This window comes from Melospiza georgiana, chromosome 21, assembly GCF_028018845.1.
Source record: "Melospiza georgiana isolate bMelGeo1 chromosome 21, bMelGeo1.pri, whole genome shotgun sequence".
In the NCBI taxonomy this organism is placed as follows: domain Eukaryota; kingdom Metazoa; phylum Chordata; class Aves; order Passeriformes; family Passerellidae; genus Melospiza; species Melospiza georgiana.
Genome location: NC_080450.1, coordinates 4,500,284 through 4,522,802, shown reverse-complemented (window position 1 = coordinate 4,522,802; position 22,519 = coordinate 4,500,284). Strand labels below are relative to the sequence as shown.

Here is a 22,519-nt window from a genome sequence, read left to right as displayed (position 1 = left end):
TAGCAGCTTGCTAGGACCTAAGACTAAAATTGAAATGGTTTTAATTCAGTTGTCTGCTCTTTCAAACACAGGTTTCCTCTACAATTTTAGTAGAACAGGAGACTCTTCCCTCTGCATTGTTCCACTGATACTGGTAGCATCTCATCAAACTCTCCAACACTTCCATAAAGGAGGCAAGGATTAGCATTCCTGCTCTACAGATACGGAAAGGCAGAGCTATGAAATGTGCTGCCCAAAGCCATATGAGAAATTTGCATGACAGCAGAGCAGAGGACTCATTTGGTTATGCTGTTGCTTTTCCCTTCCTTTCCTTAACAATCATTTCATGCCAATGGATTTTTTGACATGAGAAGAAAAAGGCAATGAGAGCATGAGTTAACTATTCTTTAAGTGTAAAGGCAAGCAAGAATAGTTCTAAGGAAGCCTCCACTCCTAAGGAAGGCACAGCTTTGCCAATCACACCTGACATCCTTCTTCTTCATCCCAGTTTTCCAGTGTTTTACTACCTTCTGTGATTCCCTCTGCAGTTTGGAGTGGTGCATGAGACCACTGCTTGCAGACCAGACTGATTTGAAACCATGGGCTGCATTCAGAGGGACGTCCCTGAGCCCTGGGTTGGGTGAAGCAGGTCAGGCCATTTTCTGTCAGTAGATTTAACAGGAAACAAATCTATTTTGAATTGTTCCTTGCATCCTCGCTGGTGTGGACTGAAGTAAGCTGTTACATAATGTGTTTGCAGAGCTGTGCCTGCAGAGCCGTGCAGGCTGCATTCCTCTTCTCTCCTCATCAGCGATGTCACCCTGAAGAAGTGGCATCTTGCTCTTGGCCACACTGGCTTCCTGTGCGCCTTGAAGGTTGTATTTGCTTTGTCTACTGAAAAAACAGATTTTTAGTACTGACAGCACTCCAGAACCAATAAAACTGAGCAAAGGGAGTTGTTCTACTCTGCTTCATGCATCACTGCCAGTAGAATGACCAGCTAAGGCCTCTATGAGCTGCTGGCCTCTCTCCCTATCCCAGGAAGGGCTGGCATCATACACAGATCCTGGATCATGCCCTTTACCTCCAGGTTTCATTTACTGCTGTTCTCAGCAAGCCTTGGAATAAACCAGTTTCTTTTCCCTCTGACCCAGAGGCCTCTGGCAGAGTTACTGGCAGCTCTTTCCCAGTCCTGCTGTCAGCCACGCCACCAAGAAATTCTTGGGCCACGAGTGACTTCTGTCACTTCTACATTCCTCAAGTTTTCATGGCCGCTCCAGGAGCTCAGTGCACCTGAGGCAAGGCAGACATCCATGCTTGAGGAATTACTGAGCCCCAGCCTGCTCTGCTCAGAACACATCTGGGGCTTAAAGAGGGACAGAGAGGCTTAAAGAGACTCATTCCAGAAACATTTCATTGTGCAGGTAACTCACTTGAGGAGGAAAGGTCTTGTCTTCCAGTTCTTTTTAGAGTCACAATTTTGAATGTGGAATCTTAAATATCTGGCATGGAATAGATGATACAAAGGCCTTATTGGCTTTGCTTTTTAGACTCAAGATTAAAGAACTGGTTTCAAATATCAGCTGAGGGAAACTTAATTTATTATTTAAAAAAAATTATAAGCAATAGAATGAAACTTCTGAATTTTTGCTTCTGTTCTGTTTCTGAGGTGTAGCTTCTCACTTATATTGAGGGACAACTTTTATGCCGAATTTCAGCAATTAAAGTTTACCAGGGCCTGGGTGAAGGTGGAGACCTCAACTTGAAGGTGGAAAAAATGGTAATAAAACTCCAGCAGATCTTTGACTGACATTGTAGCAGCAAGTGTCACTGTGAGGCTCTTTCACAGTGTTGACCTTAGGTTAGTTTTCCATCTTTTTCATGTAATCTTTTTTCACTTATGTATTATTTATAAAATGCCCTACATGTTCTGGAATTAAGCAAAGTTAAGAGTTCTTTTAAATTGAAAATTGGGAATGAAACTAGTTGAAAAAATATCATTTTTATAAAAATCACCCAATATTGGTAATATGATCTATGTACTACTTTCATAATGAACCTAATTTTGAAGGTTAGATTTAAACAAATGCATAAATAATTTAGGTGAGATGGCTTAGCTTCAGTCCCATTAAACTTAGGCTCCTAAGTGCCTAAATAGCCTGCAGGAATGGGATTCAAGCACTTCAGGAAATTTTACTCAAACCATAATAGATCCTTACAGCCATACAGCCATACTGCCCGCCACGCCGTGTAAGTGCTCTTTGCAAGACAGTAATTCTGCCGAGGAAGTGGCATTTAGTATCAAATTTTAAATTGTTTTATGCATTTCAATTGAGGCACTTTCCATTTTTCCTGTATGTATTGAGGGCATAACTGGAAATTGCGTTTCTGATGAAGAAGTCTTAGCGAGCTCCCTAGAAAATCGCTAAGCAAGTGCTCCGGAGAGAGCGGCGGGGCCGGGCAGTCTCCGGGAGCATCCGCCATGGGCGCCGAGCACCGGGCTCGTCTCGGGGGGCCGCAGCTCCGTTCGCGGGGTCCCGCCCTGCCGCAGCCCCCGAGCCGCCTCCTCCCGGCCCGCGCACCCCCGGGGCTCTGCCCGCGCTCACCCGCGGGGCGCGGGAGCCGCTTCCCGAGTTTCCCCGGCGCCGCGGGCATCCCGCCGCTCCGCGCCGTCCCGGTGCCCCCCGGCCGCCCGCGGGCAGCCCCCGGCCCGGCGCGGCGCCGCCAGCAGAGGGCTCGCTGCGCCCGGGAAGGCGCCCGGCGGCCCCGGCGCCGCGGGCAGAGCGTTCGCAGCGGCCCCGGGCGGGCAGCGCGCCCCGCGCCCATGTGCGCGCCCGGGCAGGGCCCCGGCGGCCGCGCAGCGCGGGCCGGGCCGGGAGGGCGCGGGCGGCCCGCGGAGCACCGGGACAGCCCGCGGAGCACCGGGACAGCCCGCGGAGCACCGGGCCGCGCTCCTGCGCGGGGCGGGCGGGAGAGGCCGCGCTCCGCGCCCACGAGGAGAGCGGCGGGGCGAGGCCGAGCCCGGAGCCGGCGGCCCCGGCCCCACGAGCGGGCGGCCGGCCGGGCGGAGCTGCCGGCGGCTGCCCCGGGCAGGGCAGCATCTCCCGGGGCGCGGCGGCTCGCGTGAGCGGCGGCGTGCGGAGGGCGGGGGGAGGCGGCGGCTCCCGCCTCAGCCTTCCCCAGCAGAGGGTGCCTGCCGGTGGGAAGGGGGAAGCCGCGCTCTCCTGGACTTTTGTGGGAGTGGGGGTTGTGTTGTGTGTGTGGGTTTTAAGGGGGGTGGGGTGGGTTAGGAGAGAGTCTGTGGTTTCCATGGAGATGAAGCTGAAAGTGCAGGAAATTTAAAGGCTTTGGGTCCTTGCAAAGCAGACAAACTGGTGCCAACGTGCGTGGCTGCTGTTGCTGCTGAGGAGGCTGCTTTGCAAACGGCGGAGAGGAGCGGGGAGGAAGAACCGGCAGCTACTTCTTCCACACGCACGGGCAGACAACGAGGAGCGGCAGCAACAAGCACAATTCGCAACAAAAAGAGGCATCTCCCGTTCCCGGGAAGGGCGAGAAGAAGCAGCAGCAGCAGCAGAATTTTGGAGCGGCTTCACCAGGAGAAATTTTATAGAGAAGCCTGCAAGAGAAGAGTGTTTGCAGGGGGCTTGTTCTCCGCGCTTATCAGGGGGCTGTCTTTGCTGGTGGTGCGGCGAGTGGAGATCGTGATCCCCTTCAAAGACGAGCTATTTTGGATATTCCCGTACAAGTTTTCTGATGCATTTGCTTGCACCTTCTTGCCTTGCTGCTTGGTGAATCCAGCCCCCCTTTCCCCCTCCCCCCCCCACCGGTCTCCCAAGGATGGATCATTCCCAGTGCCTTGTGACTATATACGCCTTGGTGGTTCTGCTGGGTCTCCGGCTAGAGCAGGGCGCCTGCCAGCACTATCTGCACATCCGACCGGCTCCCAGCGACAACTTGCCCTTGGTGGATCTAATCGAGCACCCGGACCCTATCTTTGACCCCAAGGAGAAGGATCTTAACGAGACCTTGCTAAGGAACCTCATGGGCGGACACTTCGACCCCAACTTTATGGCTGTTTCTTTGCCCGAGGACCGGCTCGGAGTGGACGATCTAGCTGAGCTGGACTTGCTGCTCAGGCAGAGACCCTCGGGAGCGATGCCCAGCGAAATCAAAGGGCTGGAGTTCTACGACGGGCTGCAGCCGGGCAAGAAGCACAGGCTGAGCAAGAAGCTGCGCAGGAAGCTGCAGATGTGGCTTTGGTCCCAGACCTTCTGCCCGGTCCTATACACGTGGAACGATCTCGGCAGCCGCTTTTGGCCCCGGTATGTCAAAGTGGGCAGCTGCTACAGTAAAAGGTCTTGTTCAGTCCCCGAAGGCATGGTTTGCAAACCTGCCAAGTCCGTGCATTTAACGATCCTGAGGTGGAGGTGCCAGCGCCGGGGCGGGCAGAGATGCACATGGATACCCATCCAGTACCCCATCATTTCGGAGTGTAAGTGCTCTTGCTAGGGCTGGCACTTCCTTCGCGCCCCTTCTCCAGCGGACTCACGTGGACCTTTGCTGCAACAGAAATAAAAGACATTTGCTTTCTGGTTAACGTTGTAATGCACTGTAACGTGTAGGAGAATGTATATTGTGTGTGTATATATGGCACCGGTTTAATATACTATTAAAAGGTCAGTATTATACGTGAAATAATCAGCGTCTACTGTATTTTCAAGACTATTACCCTGATCGTTGCTAATGTATTCTTTTTTTTTCTTTTTTTTCTTTTTTTTCTTTTTTTTTTTTTTTTGTATTTATATTCCAGAGAGAAGTTGCTTCGCTTTGGCGAAGTAGGTTTTTTTGTTGGGTGTTTTTTTTAATAAAAGGATTAAAAAATACAAACCAAACTTTTTGATAAGAAAACTTTGATAATATTTTCCATTATTCGGAAAGCGTGTGTGTGAGGGTTTTTTTTTTTCTTTTTCCTTACGGACTTCAGATTTAAAATAAAAATGAATAAACGCCTAGAGCACAATGTTATTGTAAATAGAGAGAACAGTTCGAATGACTTAATCCTATGTAAATGAAGAGTATCTGCTATTTATTCTTTATATCCTTGTAGTAAAAGTGCAGTGCAGAATTAAAGTCAACCACTAAAACACGAGCCGTTTGGATTCTGTTTGCTTTTTGGTTTGGCCGCCGTCGGGGGGGCTTTCTTCTCTCTCCTCCTCGTTCTCCACGCTCAGCAGGACGTTTCGTGGTGGCAGGGGGAGGTGGGAACCTGCTCACGACTCTGTCAGGGGGGCTCTGCGGCACCCCCAGGGCCGGAGCGGGGCTGCGGCCCCGCGGGACGGGGGCGGCCGGCGGGGGGGTCCCTGCGCTCCGCTCCGCGCTGGCCCCGCGGAGCCGCTCCCGCGGCCGCGCAGCCCCGGCGGGCTCGGTGGCAGCTGCTCGGGGATTTTTCTTTTAACCGCTTGACATTTCATTTACAACGGGACACGTGTCTTTCACACCTACCATTGTGGTGGGACACTGCTGAAACTTGACCCCTGGGCTTTGGGGGGTTTCAGCGCAGACACGTTATTAGCCTGATCCTGTGACAGCCCCGCGCACCGCCCGGACCGGCCCGGTTAACTCTTTGGGCTCCCGCCAGCGCCGGGCCATCGCCCCCGTGCCGGGCTGCCCGGGGCTGCGGGGCTCGGGGACTGCACCCCGTCCCTCCAGCCTCCTCTCTATAGGCAGCCGGGCAGCACCGTGCCCGCAGCCGCGGGACAGCGAGCTCCGCCGCCGGGGAGCAGCGCCCCGTGCTACCGGGGGACAGCGAGTTCTGCCGGGGGACAGCGAGCTCTGCGGCCGGGGAGCAGCTCCCCGTGCTACCGGGGGACAGCGAGCTCTGCGGCCGGGGAGCAGCGCCCCGTGCTACCGGGGGACAGCGAGCTCTGCCGGGGGACAGCGAGCTCCGCGGCCGGGGAGCAGCGCCCCGTGCCGCCCGTGCTGCCGCGGGGTGCCCCATCCCGCCGCCGCCCGCTCCCGGCCCGCCCCCCGGGGCCGCCCCCGCCCGCTGCTCCGTGCCCGCTGTTCGCTGCCCGGTGCTCTCGGCGCTGCGGAACGGAACGGAACGGCCCGGCCCGCCCGCAGCTGTCCCGCGGCTCCTCGGGACCCGGCCCAATTAGGGACGTGTTTGACTTTTACGTGCTGGGAGAGCCGGCGGTTCGTATCTCATAGATACCAACTGCGAAAACAAACTCTTCACGTGTTCTTCAAAGGCTCCCTGACAGTGCAGAAAGCCTTTTCCTTATTTATCTTGGAGCCAAAAAAACCTTTTTTTTTTTTCTTTTTTCTTTTTTTTCTTTTTAATTTCTCCTTCAAAACTCGGAGGGAATCTATGCTAATCATTTAAAACCCGCGAGTCTTTCATTAAGACGAGCCAGCCCTGCTTTCTCTAACGCTTAGTTCGGTATCTCCGAATGCATATTCATTCCCTCGCTCAGTCTCTCGGTGCGTTTTACCGCCCGTCTCTTTGCTCTAATTTCAATAGTTTTGGGAGGGGGGAAGAAAATCAGATCTTGGGACATTTAGGGTATTCATTAACCTAGTGAAGAGGAACAGAGGCATTATTACTCACATAGAAGGCACCCTGCCCCCATGTCTATCTAAGGGTTCATTGTAAAAGGATTAAAAGTTAAAGACCTTCATCTTATGATTCTTTCATTTAATCTTCGTGGCGCCTGAAAGACATGCTGGATGGATGATCACATTTAAAATATTCCTAATGTCGGCTACCTTAGGACTCCAGGCAGGGCAAACAAACGTAATTTATTTCCAGAAGAAAGGGTATATTGAGATGTTTAAGTTTATGAACCACCATTACCATGTATATTTGTTAGGTTCTGACAAATACCCAAATAACATTAAAATCAGCCATTCATCACATATGAATTTATGCAAAACCTTGTATGCCTGGGGCCAATATTTTTTTAGACAGAGTTTCACTTGCAAAAAAAAAAAAGTTTATTTAAAAAAAAAAAGCAAGAGTTTTTCATGACTGGTAAACACGAGAATTATGTGAACAGAAACTATTTCATGCTGGGATGGCAGCCAGGGACTCGGGAATGTCAACAAAAGTTCTCCGAAGGTTGAAAATGTCACTGGATTACAATACAAGGTCCTTTGCCCCATTAGCAAACTTTGCTAAAGTAATATTCCCACTACTTAGCGAGGGGGCTCACCCAGTGATTTATCTGTCTGTGATCCCAGCAATGGGGCAGACAGGGACTTCATCTGGAAGCCACCTCTGACTGCTGGCTTCAAGATTTAAAATTTTATATGCATGCAGAGCTGAGTGTGTGCTGGTGACTGTTATGTGAGTGTAAAAGAAGTGTGCTGTTAATGTAGTCTAAATATTTATCTCCATATCTGTCTTAATATTAATCCAAGGGTCATTGTCATCAGAGAGTCATGTGTTACATACATGCCTTCTCAACCAATAACACCTTGTTAATAAATTTATGAGAATATTTTGGGTTTTAAAAAATCAAGTTTCACCATTCATAAGGCCCATGATTTTTATTTTTTTTTAATAAATAGCTAAATTTTGTCAGCTGGTAGATCAAAAGTAAACTAGTAGTCTTCACTGTTGTTTCTGGTCAGGTCCACTTTCTGGTCCTCCTGCCCTAGTGTTGAAATGTTTGGCTTGTAGTGGAAGTGTTTCAAGCCAAACAAATAAAATATCTTTCTGATGAATGTTTCTATGCAAATCTATTTAATATTAGATTTTGTAATATGTTTTTATAGCAAAATTGAATTATAGCTCTTTTAAATAAAAATCAGTTCATAACACAGCCAGTTTTTCTTTGCTGATCTTTGTAGTGGCATCATAAGACTGCAAAAAGACCACTGTGGGGAAGGATTAAGGGAAAAGTTTAAAGTTTGCTTTTAGATACTCTTCAGTTTCTTATTTTGCAATTTTAGTGTCTTAAAGCATAATAATGGGAATTTCAGTTCATTTCTGTGTCTGCCATAGGCCCAGCTGAGTCATTTAACCTGTGTGCTGCAGTTGCTTGTGAGGAGCACAGGATTCATCTTCTTTGCCACTGTAGCCAGTCGTTATCAGAATAATCTGTTCTCTCACACCTCGTGTTTATTCAAAATCTAATAAAGTTGAAGCCTGGTGTTCAAGGGGGGTTCCTCTGTGACAGTGCATTTAGCATCCAAGCCATTGTTTTTGTCAGTGCAGAGCAGTATTCTATGTATCATTCTCTAAAGCTTTATACTTCTGATTATCAAGGGAAAAGGTAACTTTTAGCCAAAGTTGTGATGATGGCTAATTTGAAAGTGCTAAGAGAACACAGTCAATAAAAGCACAACAAAGTAAACCAGAGTAACTTGTCCAAATTAACTAATTCAAAATTAGCTCAGATAGTGTGAAGAAAATGAACCAATTAGGAAACTTTGCACATTAAAGTGTTGACTCCTCGCATACATACTTAATTGAAAAATCTAGTTGATTTCTTTTATAATTTTCAAAATACCACAAAGATGAGTTGTTGACATTGCATGAGGGCACCGTGGAGTCATCACCAAAATAACCACAGCTAGAAATTAGAGCTGTAGTATTTGGGTAAATACTGGACAAGTTTTTCTTCTTCCATAGTTTTAATAGAGAAATAATCTTAATTTAGTTACATCAACATCTTGAAAAAAATTCCCAGCAGTTCACTTCACTGGGCTGTGATATATAAATGTAATCTGCACCACACTGGCTGGATCTTGGACACATTAAAGAGAAGATATTCCAGCTTGGAGATTTGCCAGGAATCTTCCTTGAAAGCTGAAATAAATATAATGACGTCATCATATAATGTAACATCATAGCTTTCAAGGTGAGCCAAACCAAAGGTATGCTGGCAGGGGAATGTTGCCACCTGGTAGATCCATGCTAGGAATAGATATGGTTCTCTCATCCAGCAGGGAGGAGAGCAGCCACACTCCCCTGGAGTGCCCACAAGGATCCTGCAGTCTCTCTGTGCCTGCAGCTCCAGTGGGAGCCTTGCTGCACGTGGGAGCTGCAGGATCTGTGTCAATGCTCCCTTTTAAGAGAGCAGCTCCAGCAAATTTGAAGAGACCTTTTCATTCCCTCTTCCCTGCTCCCAGACCTAGCAAGAAGCTCCAATGGTTAAAAGGAAGGGAATGAATGCATTCACTTGAAACAACTGTTGGAATGGTTCAGACGGGAACAGAAATATTCAGCAATCAACATTAAAGACTCTAAATCCTTGGAGGTGTTATTGCAGGATCAGCAGCTTACAGCCCTCTTTGTGAATCCTGGGTACCAGTGTATTACTGCTAAGTCCCCTGCAGCCTGTTCCCTGAGGGGAAAGCAGCTGCCCTGTGTGATGTGCTTCTGAAGAGTCTGAGAGAAAAGCTGCTGCAGAAAAATCTGCACGGGTGTAACGTCACAGTGAGTCACTTTCCCTGCTGAACTGTGGGACAGGAGTGCAGAGATGCCACAATTTAGCCTCTGACTCTGTTGGTGGATGGCATAGATGGAAACCAGCTGAGAGCTGATGCTGTGGGAGCTCACTAATTGTAGTTCTGCCCTCTCTGGGTTATATTCATGGGCCTTCGAGCATCCTTCTGAGTCAGCGCTCAATGCCAGACCAACCTGTGCATGCTCTGAGCTCCTGTCAGCCTGGAGATGTCCTGGAAAGCTTTGGAGCCATCCCTGTGGGGGCCTCTGGCTCTGTGTGGGTGCTCCCATCCCAGAGCCCAGCTGAAGGCAATGACACCCACTGAGAGCACACAGATCCTGGCACTGACTGGTCTGGGGTCTGCTCTTCACCCAGGACAGACATCTCCCAGCACTCAGGTCTCTCCCGTGGAGAATCCCAGAGTAGTCACTGCATCAGATAATCATAAGAGAGTTTGAAAATAGGTTTCACACTCCCTCCTCATTGTTTTCTTTCCCTCATGAGAGGGGGAATGGCAAGGCTCCCATCACAAAGAACGTTACTCAGAACCAGAACAGATCTTAGGCACAACACTAAAAACCTGTATGCAATGGAGAAGGACTGGGTGGCTCGAGGGATTGGTAATGGTATAAAGAGCTTTTCACCACTAGGCTTCTGGCTCTGCTCCAGAGGTAGTAACTGAAAGCCACAGTCATCTGATGCCTGCAGAGTGGGCTCTGTAGAATGAGTTGTTGGTCTCTGCATAGATCCTACCAAGCAGGATCCAGATCACAAAGCCACCACCAGAACTGTCATGCTTGCAGGGATTCTCAATCCAAAGTGCAAAATGAAACAGGAATGAGGATGCTTGATCTGTGTTTGTGGTTAGTAGCTTAGCAGTTTGATTGTGATTGTGATAGTGATTGTGATTGTGAGGAGTGTATTGTTGATGGGTATTTTTTGTTTTGTGGGGGAGAGATTAAATTAGGAGAAGGTAACCAATATAGCCCCTTGTATTGATACAACCCTAACAGCATTTTCCTTCTGGCATAGCAATGCCTTTATTTTTGGCCTACACCTGGCAACTTCCTACCTGGCCTGGATGCAAACACATGGTCCAGAGGAAGACAGAACAAACAGAAGGGCCTGCTGTGTTAATTGGAGTGCCTCCTGCACTGGGTGGTGTAAATAGCTTCATAATAAGTGCATCTTACACCTACTGGTGCAAATACCTTATTTACAGCAGTGCAACTTTGCAGGGCTCAGGGTAGAGGTTACCCTTCCATAGGATTCCCAATCACACAGCTCTGAGCACACGCTTCTCTGAACAATTTCAGAATATCCTTGCCAGGCTGCTGTGTTGTACCTGCGCAATAAAAAAAAATCCAGTACCTTTCTCAGCAATAAATAAGCTGAGTTTATCTTGAAGTATTAGAGAAAACAAGTACATAAACCCAATATATATTTCTATAAGGGCCAGTGTAAACATCATTCCTATGTTTTAAAATGAACCTTCTGGTATTCCAGGCACTTCATAATATTGTCTGGGAGTGAAAAATGGACAGAAAATAATTTTCCCTCACTCCCTCTCCTAGTTTGCTTTGGCCATTTAGGCATTGCATATCTAGCCAGGTTTATTTTGCTTTTTGCGTGGATATGTTCTCTAAGGGCATTCCATTTTTCACACAGCACCAGCATGTTGAATAATATTGCACAGATATTATTGTAAACATGCATAAATTACTAGAGAGATTTCATAGCCTGGTGAGAGGAGCTGAAATACTATCTCTTAAAATCGGGTGGACTTCCAAGTTCATCATGTCCTTTTGGAATAAGTGGGTAAATTTTTGTTTTGTAGGTAATACTTGCACAATAAATGAGGTCATTGACCTGAACCTTGAAGCTCTTGTAAATAAGCCTCAGTTAGAGGCAATGCCTAAATTAAGTCTCAGTGCTACATCTGGCCTTGGAAACACCCAGGTATGTCTCCTGTCTCTCACTGTATCTGCTCCTGCCTTCATGAGGGTGTGAAGAGCCCTTTCCACCCAGCATTCACTGGGTCTGGGGGGGTTCACCCTGGCAGGACTCCAGGTGCCCACCAACGCTGCTCTATCGCTCCTCATCTGGATGGCAGGGGGAGAAAATACAACAGGAGGTTCTCGGGTCAAAATAAAGGCAGGGAAAATCCCTCGCCAATTACCATAACAGGCAAAACAGACTTAGCTCGGGGAAATTCATTTATTACCAATCAAATCAGAGTACTGAGAAACAAAACCAAACCTTAAAACACCTCCCCTCCACCCCTCCCTTCTTTCCAGGCTTAAATGCACTCCTGATTTTCTGTGCTTCCTCCCCACCAGCAGCACAGAGGCTTGGAAATGAGGGCTGGGGTCAGATCATCACGGGTCCTTCTGTTGTTCCTCCCTGCAGAGCGAGAGAATTCCTCTCACTCTTCCCTGCTCCAGGGTGGGCTCGTCTCTCCATGGGCTGCAGGTCCTGCCAGCTCCAGCACGGGCTTCCCAAAGGTTCAGCTTGCTGTGGGCTCCTCCAGGGCTGCAGGTGGGTGTCTGCTCCCCGGGGACCCAGGGACAGCCTTGCTGGCCACGGTGTTCACCAGGGCCTGCAGGGCAGCCTCAGCTCCTGGAGGAGCCTGGAGCGCCTCCTTTCCCTCCTTCTGCACTGACTGGCTGGCTGCAGAGTTGTTTCTCTCCAGTATCTCACTCCTCTCTCTGGATGAAGCAGCTGGATTTTTTGTTTCCATTTCTAAATGCCTTTGCCCAGAGGCTCTGCCGTCAGGGCTGATGGGCTCAGCCTTGGTGCACCTTGGAGCTGGCTCTGTGGGACATGGGGGAAGCTTTGCAGTGAAGGCATCCCTGCAGCCCCCCCAGCTGCCCAAACCCGGCCACACAGAGCCAGCACCGTTGTGTGTGTGCACAGTGGAGTTTCTGCTGAGCTGGGAACTCTAATAAAGCTCCCTGAGCACTACATGTAGAAGGCATTAAAGCTGGACCACCAGGTTGGGAATAGTTACACTGCACTTCAGCTGTCTCCAGAAGTGCACAGCATTCTGCCCTGAGCCAGCAGAGCCTTGAGCACAACTCAGCCAAGGCCTCACAAGCACATCCACACAAGGACTCCCTGCTCACCCCAGAGCCCAGACGTTCTCACTTGGGGCAGTGAAACCTCAGCACCCTGCAGGGGACTCCCGAGGGGACCGGGAGCAGCTTGGGTGTTCAGGGGAGGGCTGCTCTACCTAACCAGGAACAGCTGAGTGTTGTGGTTTGTATAAACTGTTTGCCATGTATGTGTGGCATGTGGCAGTAAATGAAACACTTACTTTAAAACTTATTGAAGTTCTTTCAGCAAAAAAATTAATGTGGGGTCGGCTTTTATGCGTTGTTTCAAATGAAGCAGAGATTTATACACCTTATTATCCTAATTTTTTTCCAGACACTGCCCTGAATATCTCTCATATCTTATGGGAAATCAAATATCAGAGATCACTCCTAATTTCCCATCTATGGTAAAACCAAAAAAATGAGTAGGTCTAATGAAGTGGCATGTACTCAAATGTTCAGACTGTAATCATCCACAAAATATTTCAGGCAATCTGAAAAAAACTTTTCTGACTAGGCAGACTAGGTTCCTCTTACTCCTAAGCTTCTGAGAGATGCCAACAAAGTTTAAAGTTAACATTTTCAGTCCTGGGTGCCTGAGATTAGGCATCTTGTTCAATAAGATGACATCTGTGGCAGGAAAAACCTTTGGTTTGCATTTTTGGATGCAGAAATTCACAGCTCTCAGTAGGAGACAATGATAATACACCACACTGTGAAAACCAGCAGATGTAGCTTTACTGCTATGTACAAGACTCCATCTGATATGGTGAATTTTGTAATTGGCTATGGTAAGGTGTTTTGTTTTGTTTTCAAAACAGCTAATAGATGCACATGCTTTAAAATGGGGCATTTAGGAATATAACATTCCTAGGAGCTGCAGAAAACCCCATTTCCAAATCTTCTCACTCTAAAGTAATGAGAAAAAGAGGTGGAGATGGAGTTTCTCACAGACAAGAGAAATGCTAAAGCAAAACAATTGGATTCTAAGCCATGTCTTCAGCCAGGGTGGATTTACAGGGGCAAAGGGAGGACGGGGGAAGAAGAGCTAAGGCAGCATTACCCTCTTTTCAGTTTTTCCTTCCTCCTGCCTTCCATCAGCATGGCTGATGTGTCATATGCTGAAAGAGTGGTTGAGTCCCCCCCTTCCTTCATTTCAGCTCTACAACAGCCCCTGCAGATGTGATGGATTAACATACTGACTTCAATGCAGTTATTTTATGCCAATCAAAGATCTTCATCTGCTTTTAAAGAATACAAAGTATTTTCAGAGATCTCTTTTTCTATTTCTTATTGCCTACAATCTTTCTGTCTTTGGTACAGTAATTACTTGTCAATGAAGTTTCTCTTTGCCTGTTGTATTTTCCCTGAAGGTTGTCCTAATATTGTGATTAAAATACTTTTTTACCAAATAGTAGGTGTTCTGTGAAATTGCACATTTTGTCTTGCAAGTTTAGCTTTGTGGAATTTCTTTCACTTTCTGGAAAACCGGAGTAAAAGATGGATTTTAATGTTCATAACTGGGAGAACATAGAGGTTAACACAGTCTACCATATAGACAGCATGGTCCAACCACCCTAATTTCAATTGAAAACAAAATGTGTTTAAAAAATTGCTGTAGCACTGAATGATAGATCTGAATCATGAGTAGCTCTACTGTGAGTATTAAATTGCCCCATTACAAATTATCCCCAAATCTCCTCCTTCCCCAGATGCTCTTGAGCATCATTTCTGCAATGCCACTTGAAATGTGTGAGTCAAATATGTTATTTATTTCAAAGTGTGCCTTCCAACCTTACTGAGCAATTCTGTAGTTTATTCTGTAACCTTTTTCCCTCATAGTATTTTGGATTCATATGAGTGTTTCTGCTGTAAATTGCTCAAAATGGTTCTGTAAGACAGTAAATGCTCCTGGCCCTACGTGTCCAAATTGTCTTACTAAGGTAAATAAATTTCTCTACTGGTACAGTCTGAGGAAAATATTTTAGCAGTTTTTCTGGGGCAAAAATGGTGACTCATTGGCAGCATAACATTTTATAGATTCCCATCAGCTGAAAAATCTGGCCACTTTGAGCTTTGAAAATAATAAACTACTTTTTTTAACAAAAGATTTTGTTCTGATCTTTTCAGCGTAATACCTGTTGATTTTTTTAACTTGGTGTGTTTTTGCATTTTAGAAGTCCTCATTCAATTCTGTTACAAAAGTCCATTCCTTTTTAGCCTGCATAAACTGAAATCCCATTTCAATCAAAACTATACTCAGCAAGATGGAACATGGGGTGAAGATGGAACAGATCATTCCATGTGATTCTGAGACAGTATTTCTTATTTTGCAGCTCACCAAAAAATTTGAAAATGTATTATTTTTGAGCTCAAAGCATGTATTTAAATTATTCACCAGAGCTGTGAGGAATGGAAAATTTAGATTGTCTCAGAGCTCAAAGCAGATGCCAGAGGCATGGCTGCAGTAAATCAGCATAGCTGTGCTGATGTGAGCTGGGTGGTTTGATGCCAGCAAGGAATCCTTCTCCATTTAAATATTTGGCTCAGTAGGAATGTGTGGATGGGCTCTTCAGGTGGCTATGGCTTGGAGCTGAGATCCTGAGAGGAAAGACTTGCAAGACAAAAGTACTGTCTGACTCAACTGTGGCACTAATGTGTGGTGTTTGAGTACTGAGTGTGTGCATGGCCAGTATTACATGAATTCCCTTCCACACTCCCTCACTAGCAATATTAAAAGCTGCACAACTTCCAAGTCTTTCCATGAGCTGTTGATTAGCATTCCAGCAGGATCACTAACCTATTGGAGTGTCTGTCACTATTGGTGGAAAAGAGTCTTTTATTTCCTTCTCAAATGATTTTGCTTTTCTTCAGTGGTGCCCATAGCAACCCATACTGGTAGTGATGAGTCCCTGATTCTGTTGCAGGCTTTCCACAGCCGTGTCCTGCCAGGAACAGCAGCTGACCTGGTGTTGTGAGGCTGGGGGACATGAAGCCACACTGGCTCTCCTGAGCAATGGGAGGGGTCTTTCCACATGTGGCAGGTCAGTTCCAGTAAGTGGCATGGGTCATTTCTGACATCTTCCCTTTTTCTGAACACAGTGATGGGAATCTTACCCTGGAAGGTCTTTTGCCCAAAAAGCCTTTTCTGAATGTGTCAGTGCACAGATGTTTCTCTGCATGTCTATAACTATTTCCATGAGTATGAGTTTGCTGCTCCAAGCTGAAAGTCAGTTCTGGTAGCAAATAGTCTGTGGAAGAGGTTGTCCAGAATATGGCCAGGGGACCAGGAAAGCAGTTTGTCCCTTAATCTTCTCAGTCATCTCTTCTCATTTTAACCTTTTTGTTTAAGTAAAAGACATCTCAAGAAATCAGTAATCTGCCACAGACTATCTCTGCTGCAGACTTCAAATCAGAACCAACAATCAATCTAATGTCCTGCTCAAATAAGAATTACTTCATTACCTAGACTGAAACTGGCAAGGGAGACAAAATGCTCTCTTGTGGTCTCTTGTGCCTTAACCTAACAAGTCTTGGACTTAGTAAGAATTGGCTTTATACCACAGCATGCATAAAGCAGGGACTAGATCCAGTGACCTCTCTTCATGTGAGCAATTCCTGCTCACATATGTAATCAGTGGGGTGGTTTGCTTAGGTAAAGTTTCTCTGCATGTGTAAAAGTGGAAAGGACCTGGACAAAATTCCACAGTTTTTCTTTCTCTGACTCATACTTGTCTCTGGATTTGCTTTGTGTGTGTATTGGCACTGCCATTGCATCCAAGCCCCAAGTACATCTCTGCAGCTCTTTAGGTTGGATTTTGAGTGCCAAACAGACATCCTGCATTTCTCATGCACCCATAGAAGGATCTGCCTTTTGGAAGCAAGAAATCTTGACCAAATGTCTGTTGCATGAAAGGAAAATTATTTGTGCTGTCTGAAACGCCCCTGGCATCTTCATTTGTGCTGGTGGTGTGTCAGTTCTGGTGTTCAGTGTCATTTCTTCCAGGCAGCTTTGCCCTGAAGCCCTGGAGTGAGGGTCCCAGCTGAGCAGGGGCCAAGCACAAGGAAGGTTGTGTGCACAGATGGACAGGCCAGCTCTCAATAGAGCGTGCCTGAGTGTGAGAGCAGAACTCACAGGTGGGAATGGCCAAATGTCTGTCTGTGCTGTGGTTAGGGGGACATACCATTGCTAATTCTGCTCTGCGCTGACTTAACTGAAAAAAGGAATTTTCCCTCACCACATAAGGAGAGGTTTTGGCCTGTTGGAATTGCCTGGGTGGTGCAAAGGAAGGTGGGGTGTAGAGAGACATTCTAATTAAGTCTCTATCCCCTTTTGTTCATATCTTTTTAGGAAAGCCCCCGTGGAATAGACCAAAATAAGCTCCTACCCCTTGCTGAATAAGTTGTCAGGGTGCAGAACTATATTCTGCAGACTTATGCATGTGTAAGGGGTGTGTAACATTTTTGTCTGAATGGAGCCCTATGTTCTCATAATTTATAGTAAGTAATCTTATTTGCAAAGCATGCCCTTACAGTTTTAAAAAACAGGTTAATTGACTTGCATAAAAATCAAACATGTCAAAGTTTTCCATCTCGACACAAACACCACATTGAGCAGCACATTGCTACAATAGCCATGATGCAGTCTGAGCTACCTATTGAGATATTTCATAAACCAAAATGGAATCTTAAAAAGTTTGTCAGTTTTGCATACCTCTGAGTTTCTGAATTTAGGAGTCCATTACTCAACTAATTATACAATGTTTTATTTTTTTCCTTGTGTAAATAAACAAACTTGTGTCTGAATTTTGGCAAGGGGCACTAGAAGCCAATTAGAAGGTGTTCCCAATGTATTACAGTATTACAAACAAGATGCCTTTTCTTAGAAAGGCGAACACACCGTGTTTCTTTTAATGAGTGTGAAAATATACCAGTTGCTTAATCACTAGCAACTTATAGTTATAAGCATAAGTGAGTCCTTTCTCAGGAATGAAAAACATAGCTTAGTTTCTTTACTAACAGATGACATTTTAATTTAAAGCTCCAGTTTTTGTCTGGAAGGGCTAAAATATCTGAATTATTTGAGACATAAATAGGGGGTAGAGGGGAGGTATGGGAGAGCAGGCAGGATTTTCTTTGAGTAGACTTCACTCCATGCTCCTCAGAGTGGTGAGAGGAGTGTGTGTCCCCTCAGGCTGTGTCTGCAATGCCATCTGAGGTACTGTGCCATGTCTAGCCTGAAACTGGATCCAAAACTAAAGCACCGTGACTTACTTAAGAGTAAAATATTCTCTCTGCATGTTTTAGGTCTGGGTTGGAGCAGCATCCCCGGCAGAGCAAGCCCAAGGAAGGATGGTGGCTCAGCTATAGTTTCTTCCCATGGTCCTCTTCTGGGTGAAAACAGGAACACAGCCTGGAGTTACTTTGAAAGGATAAAGCATCCTCCTGTGCAGCCCAGGCAAGTCACAATATGCTCGTTGTGAAGCAACAAAAATATTAAGCTGGATAAGAGGCCAGATAGAACAAATAGCTCCATATAGAGACCCTTTATCCTTGTTTTCCTTGAAATGTTTGTCTAGAAACATAAAGATTGCTTGATTTATGACTTGTTCAACAAGCTCCAAATCAGATGGTGTTGCATTCAGAGCAGTGAATCTGTCAGCCTGGCACTGCTCCACTGCAGCCAGTGGAGTGCTGAAAATTCCACACAACACGTCCCCAGCTGCTGCTCGCTGGGGCTGTGGCAGGAGTGTGGTGATTGTCAGCAGAGAGAAGTGTGGAACGATCTGGACCTTCACAATTTTTAATCCTTCTCAGAAAAATAAAATAAGCCTTGGGAAAGCTCTCCAGTGTTACTTAAAAATAGAAGAAAGAGTGTTAGTGGTTTTACATGGATTATATAAATTACTAGTTTATTAGAAAAAGGGATCATTTTAAAAAGAAAAAAATTCCCTTGAAGCAAATGTTTAACTTCTTTGCACTACTTTATGGATATTTAATTTTACATTTAAAAAATAATTAAATCTTTTAAAGCAGAAATTTTCTCTTTCCTTTTTTGTTCTTTTTTTTTTTCTTTTTCTTTTTATCAAATAACGCTGTCCCTGCTTCACAGCACCCCAGCTTCTTGTGTGCCATCCTCAGTGCTGCTCGGCCCTGAGGCATGAGCTGGAGCTCAGTGAGTTGCTGTGCCTGGCTTTGGCCAGGGTCTGTGCAGGTAATTCAGGGCAGGGCAATGCTGACTTAGCCAGAAAACCAAGCACAGGAGGCTTAATCCAAAGCCAGCTACACTGCCCAGCTTTAGTTGTGCCAGGTACATGAGCTAGATTCCTAAGTTAGCAATTTGTGTCCCGGGTTCCACTGGGACAGAGCACAGTTCTCAGCCTATTTACTGCCTTATTTGCTCTAAAGCACCATCAGAATTTTCACACAGGCATTGTAATAACAGCAAAAGCAGCTCAGGAGTCCCTGAAAGATAAGGAAGAAGAAGAAGAAGAAGAAAATGTAGAAAATTGCCCCTTGTGCTGTGATTTGTTTAGTGGAACATTGGTCTTGTCAAAAAATTGGGTTATTTTTTCCTTTTGCTAATGCATCTCAAAATGTTCAGGTTCTGAAAAAATTGTGAGGCTTTGATTGGGTAGAAAACCTTCTGTTAAAACCAGGGAAAAAATCAGGTTTGCTTGTAAAAATTCTTTGGATTTCAGTACCCAAAAGCGGAGGGGAAGAACTTCGTTCAAAACTAAAACATTTCAGCTTTCTGTCACTGAAAACCAAAAAGTTGTCATTGGATTTTTTGTGGTGAAAGCAATAGTTTCTAATCTAGTTCTGAGATTTTCCAGGACATTTAGGGAATAGCAAGCTATGCTGTGGATGGGGACACAGAAAGCCAGTTCTCAGCTTTGTCAGAGCTTTCTGACAATCTCTTTGGGTATGTCCACATGCCCTGACAGAGGTGACTCAGGGCTCTGCTGGAGTCAGTTATGTCTAGTTTGGTACAAAATAGTCACTTTATGCTTTTCTGCCTCAGTTTTTCTTCTGTAAAATGGGAATAATATTCTTGACTGCTTTTCTCTCCTCACTTGGTGCTCTCTGACAGGGTCTGTGTCTCTTGGCAGATCAGGTCCCATTTGGAGCTGCAGACACATCACTGTTAAAGGCTCCTGGTAGTACTGCTAAGGAAAGAATATATGTCTAAATACTCCCTTTTATTCAAATTTTTATAAGCATTTTGCTTTACTAGGAAAGATCCTCAACCATTTTAAATTTGGAAGGTGTCCACCACCAAAGTGAGAGCAGCTCTACCAACTTACACCAACTGAAGAGCTTGGCCCCTAAGTGTGCTTGGGGGGAAAAAGTAAACTTTTGGTGTAGGAATCCTTTTGTTAATATAATTAACACATATTTTGTGTTTACAACATTTTTAAAAGTTCTGTTAAAAATAAATTCTAGAAGTCCTGGATAAATAAATACTGTACAGAAGAGTCCTCTGTAGCCACAAAGGTGCCAAAAATTATCAGTAATCCTCAGTCAGATGGAATGTACAGTTGGCAAGGGGATGGCAGGAAAAAGCCCTCACCAGTTCTGCCTCATATTCCCATACAATGAGAGATGCCAAGTTTTCCTGTTAGTGTCTGTGATGCAGTTGAAGATGGGAATGTTTGTCATTACAGAGACCTTGTTTTGGTTAAATAACCAGTGAAAGGCTCAGTTCAGTTGCATATTTTTCCATCACTAGACGTCAATTTCATGAGCTGCTTTATTTTGTTAATGAAATTTGACCTTCATTTCTTCTCCCTCTGCATTTAACCCAGTTTAGGTCAAAACATATACTATGCAAATGAAGAACCACAAGTCCAGCCCACTAGTGATGTGGTTTTAAAGTCATGAATAAAAATAAAAATTATTTACAGGCTAGTCTGGGGCAATATACGCCTTGAAAACTGTCATGCAGGATCCTGGCAGCTGACGTATGTATTTATTTAGGCTTTTACACTGCCAGGATTTATAACTGGGGGGGCTGGGGGTGATTTTTTGGAAAGTAACTGGTGATTTTAAAGGCCTTTATTCTGAGTGACGAAATTCAGACAAATGAAACTGGCATGTGCTCCCTGCTGTCTGAAATACAGCTTTGTTTGAGCCCTGTGTAGTAAAGCTTCAAGCTCTTGAGGAACCCCCAATCCCTTGTCAATGCTGTGTATCTTGGCCCCTGGGCACAGTGCATGTAAGTGGATAATGGGCCAAGAGCTGTTTTTATTTAAAACTGTGGAATTCCCGCTTGGTCCAACAGGAATTACACCTGTTCAGCCAAAGGCAAACTTTGGCCCAGGCACTGAAATTTAAAGATGCATCAGGGCACAGCCACCCCAAGCAGTCACAGTCTCAGCACTGTCTTGTCCCACAAGTACTGCACCAACACCAGGCACACCACGAAGGTGGAATCACAAATAGTAAGAAAATGGGAAATCTGCTCAATCTGAGGTTCTCCAGTCAGCTTGACTGGCTCCAGCCCTAATAAATACCCTCCCTAAATGTTCCACCATTAGATCTCTGTGATGGCATCGCTCTGTGCCAACAGAAAAGTTAGAAACACTTTGCTGCTTAGAAAAAACATCTGCTGAAAAGTTTAGTAGCTTAATTGCAAAGTGTGTAGAAATGTTTAATAGTCAGAAGAGTAGAGCTGTAGGAGTGACTGTGCCTGCATAGCACTTGAATCTTTTCAATTAGCCCTGAAGGTAGACGTCTGAGAACAGAAAAATTAAGAGACTGAAAAGATTTGCCATCAATGCCGTGATTAAGCCCCATTCATACTCAATTTCTCAGTGTTTTCCAGACCCCAAAAACATAAAGGCAAAGTCTGAACTATTTAAGGACTGATGCAGCTCCAGATTAAATTAATATCTACATTATAGCAGCTACTACTGTGACTGTCAAAAATTAGTTTTACCCCAGAGAGAAGGTACAAAGGAAACAATGGAAGGTCTTCTGCATGAAACCCTGAAACCAGATCCTAACAGGCACACAGAGCTGTGCAGATGTAACACAATCTAACCTTTTCATGTTTAGACTAAAGCACTTTCATTTAACATTACACTTAACGGAACAGCTTTAAACCAGCCACAAAGAAGTGACCTGGCATGTTTTGACTATAATAAGCATTGATTCCATGCCTATAAATTTTATAGTTGAATCAATTATACTCTTTCTTTATAGGATTAAGGAAAATGTTCCATTTCAAATGGAATTTTTCTTTTTTATTCTCATGACAGAGAGGAATTGAAGAGAGAAAAAAGAAAAACGAGTGAGCAATGCTAAAATTATTAAGAAAATGCCTAGAGTATTTTCTGCTAGAATAAAAGCTGTCTAGATAGACTTCCACAGTCAGCCTGTGGAAAGATCCACAAGCACTGAAAATATATTTTTTTTTCCCCATAAAAAGAGAAAATCATCAGCTGTGGTCTGTCAGTTCCCAGAGCAGTTAGGAGGTGACACTCAGATCCCAGATAGGCCTGTGCTATCAGACGCAGCACTGATGACAAGCGACACACTTTTCCATCAGAAACAGGATCTGGGCTTTGGGGAGAGCCCAGTTAAATTTTCATCTCTGCCACAAACTTCCCTGGGCAACTCTTCTTTCACTGGAATGGTCAGGCCTGGTTCTGTGTTTTCATGAAGTGCCCAGTCAAATGGGACTTTGAGTCTTTGGTAGGACTGAACACAGCCCATTGATCATCAACTGATACAATTAAATTATCTCTATGGAATGCAGTGTTCCCAATACTTGTGGCATGCTGAGTGGTAAACTTGCAAAGTAGTAGGGAAAAGCTCTGAAAATCTTTGGTTGAACTTGTATGGAGGTTTTGAAGTACTTTTCAAACTCCTGATCATGCTACTATTATAAAGCAGACATAATTCTGGACATTTGCAGAAGAATCAATAAGACACCAAAGCCTGTTGTTAGTCAGAGGTCACAGAGCAAGGAAAGGCCAGACTAGA

At 45.3% G+C, this 22,519-nt stretch overlaps 1 protein-coding gene across 1 annotated transcript; it reads left to right on the top strand.

Annotated features, from left to right (window-relative positions):
• Positions 1-3,287: 3,287 nt before the first annotated feature.
• NOG (noggin) lies at positions 3,288-5,121 on the top strand. Its single transcript, XM_058038895.1, has one exon. The coding sequence runs from the start codon at positions 3,817-3,819 to the stop codon at positions 4,486-4,488; it is 672 nt and encodes a 223-aa protein (XP_057894878.1). The 5' UTR covers positions 3,288-3,816; the 3' UTR covers positions 4,489-5,121.
• The last annotated feature ends 17,398 nt before the right edge of the window (positions 5,122-22,519 follow it).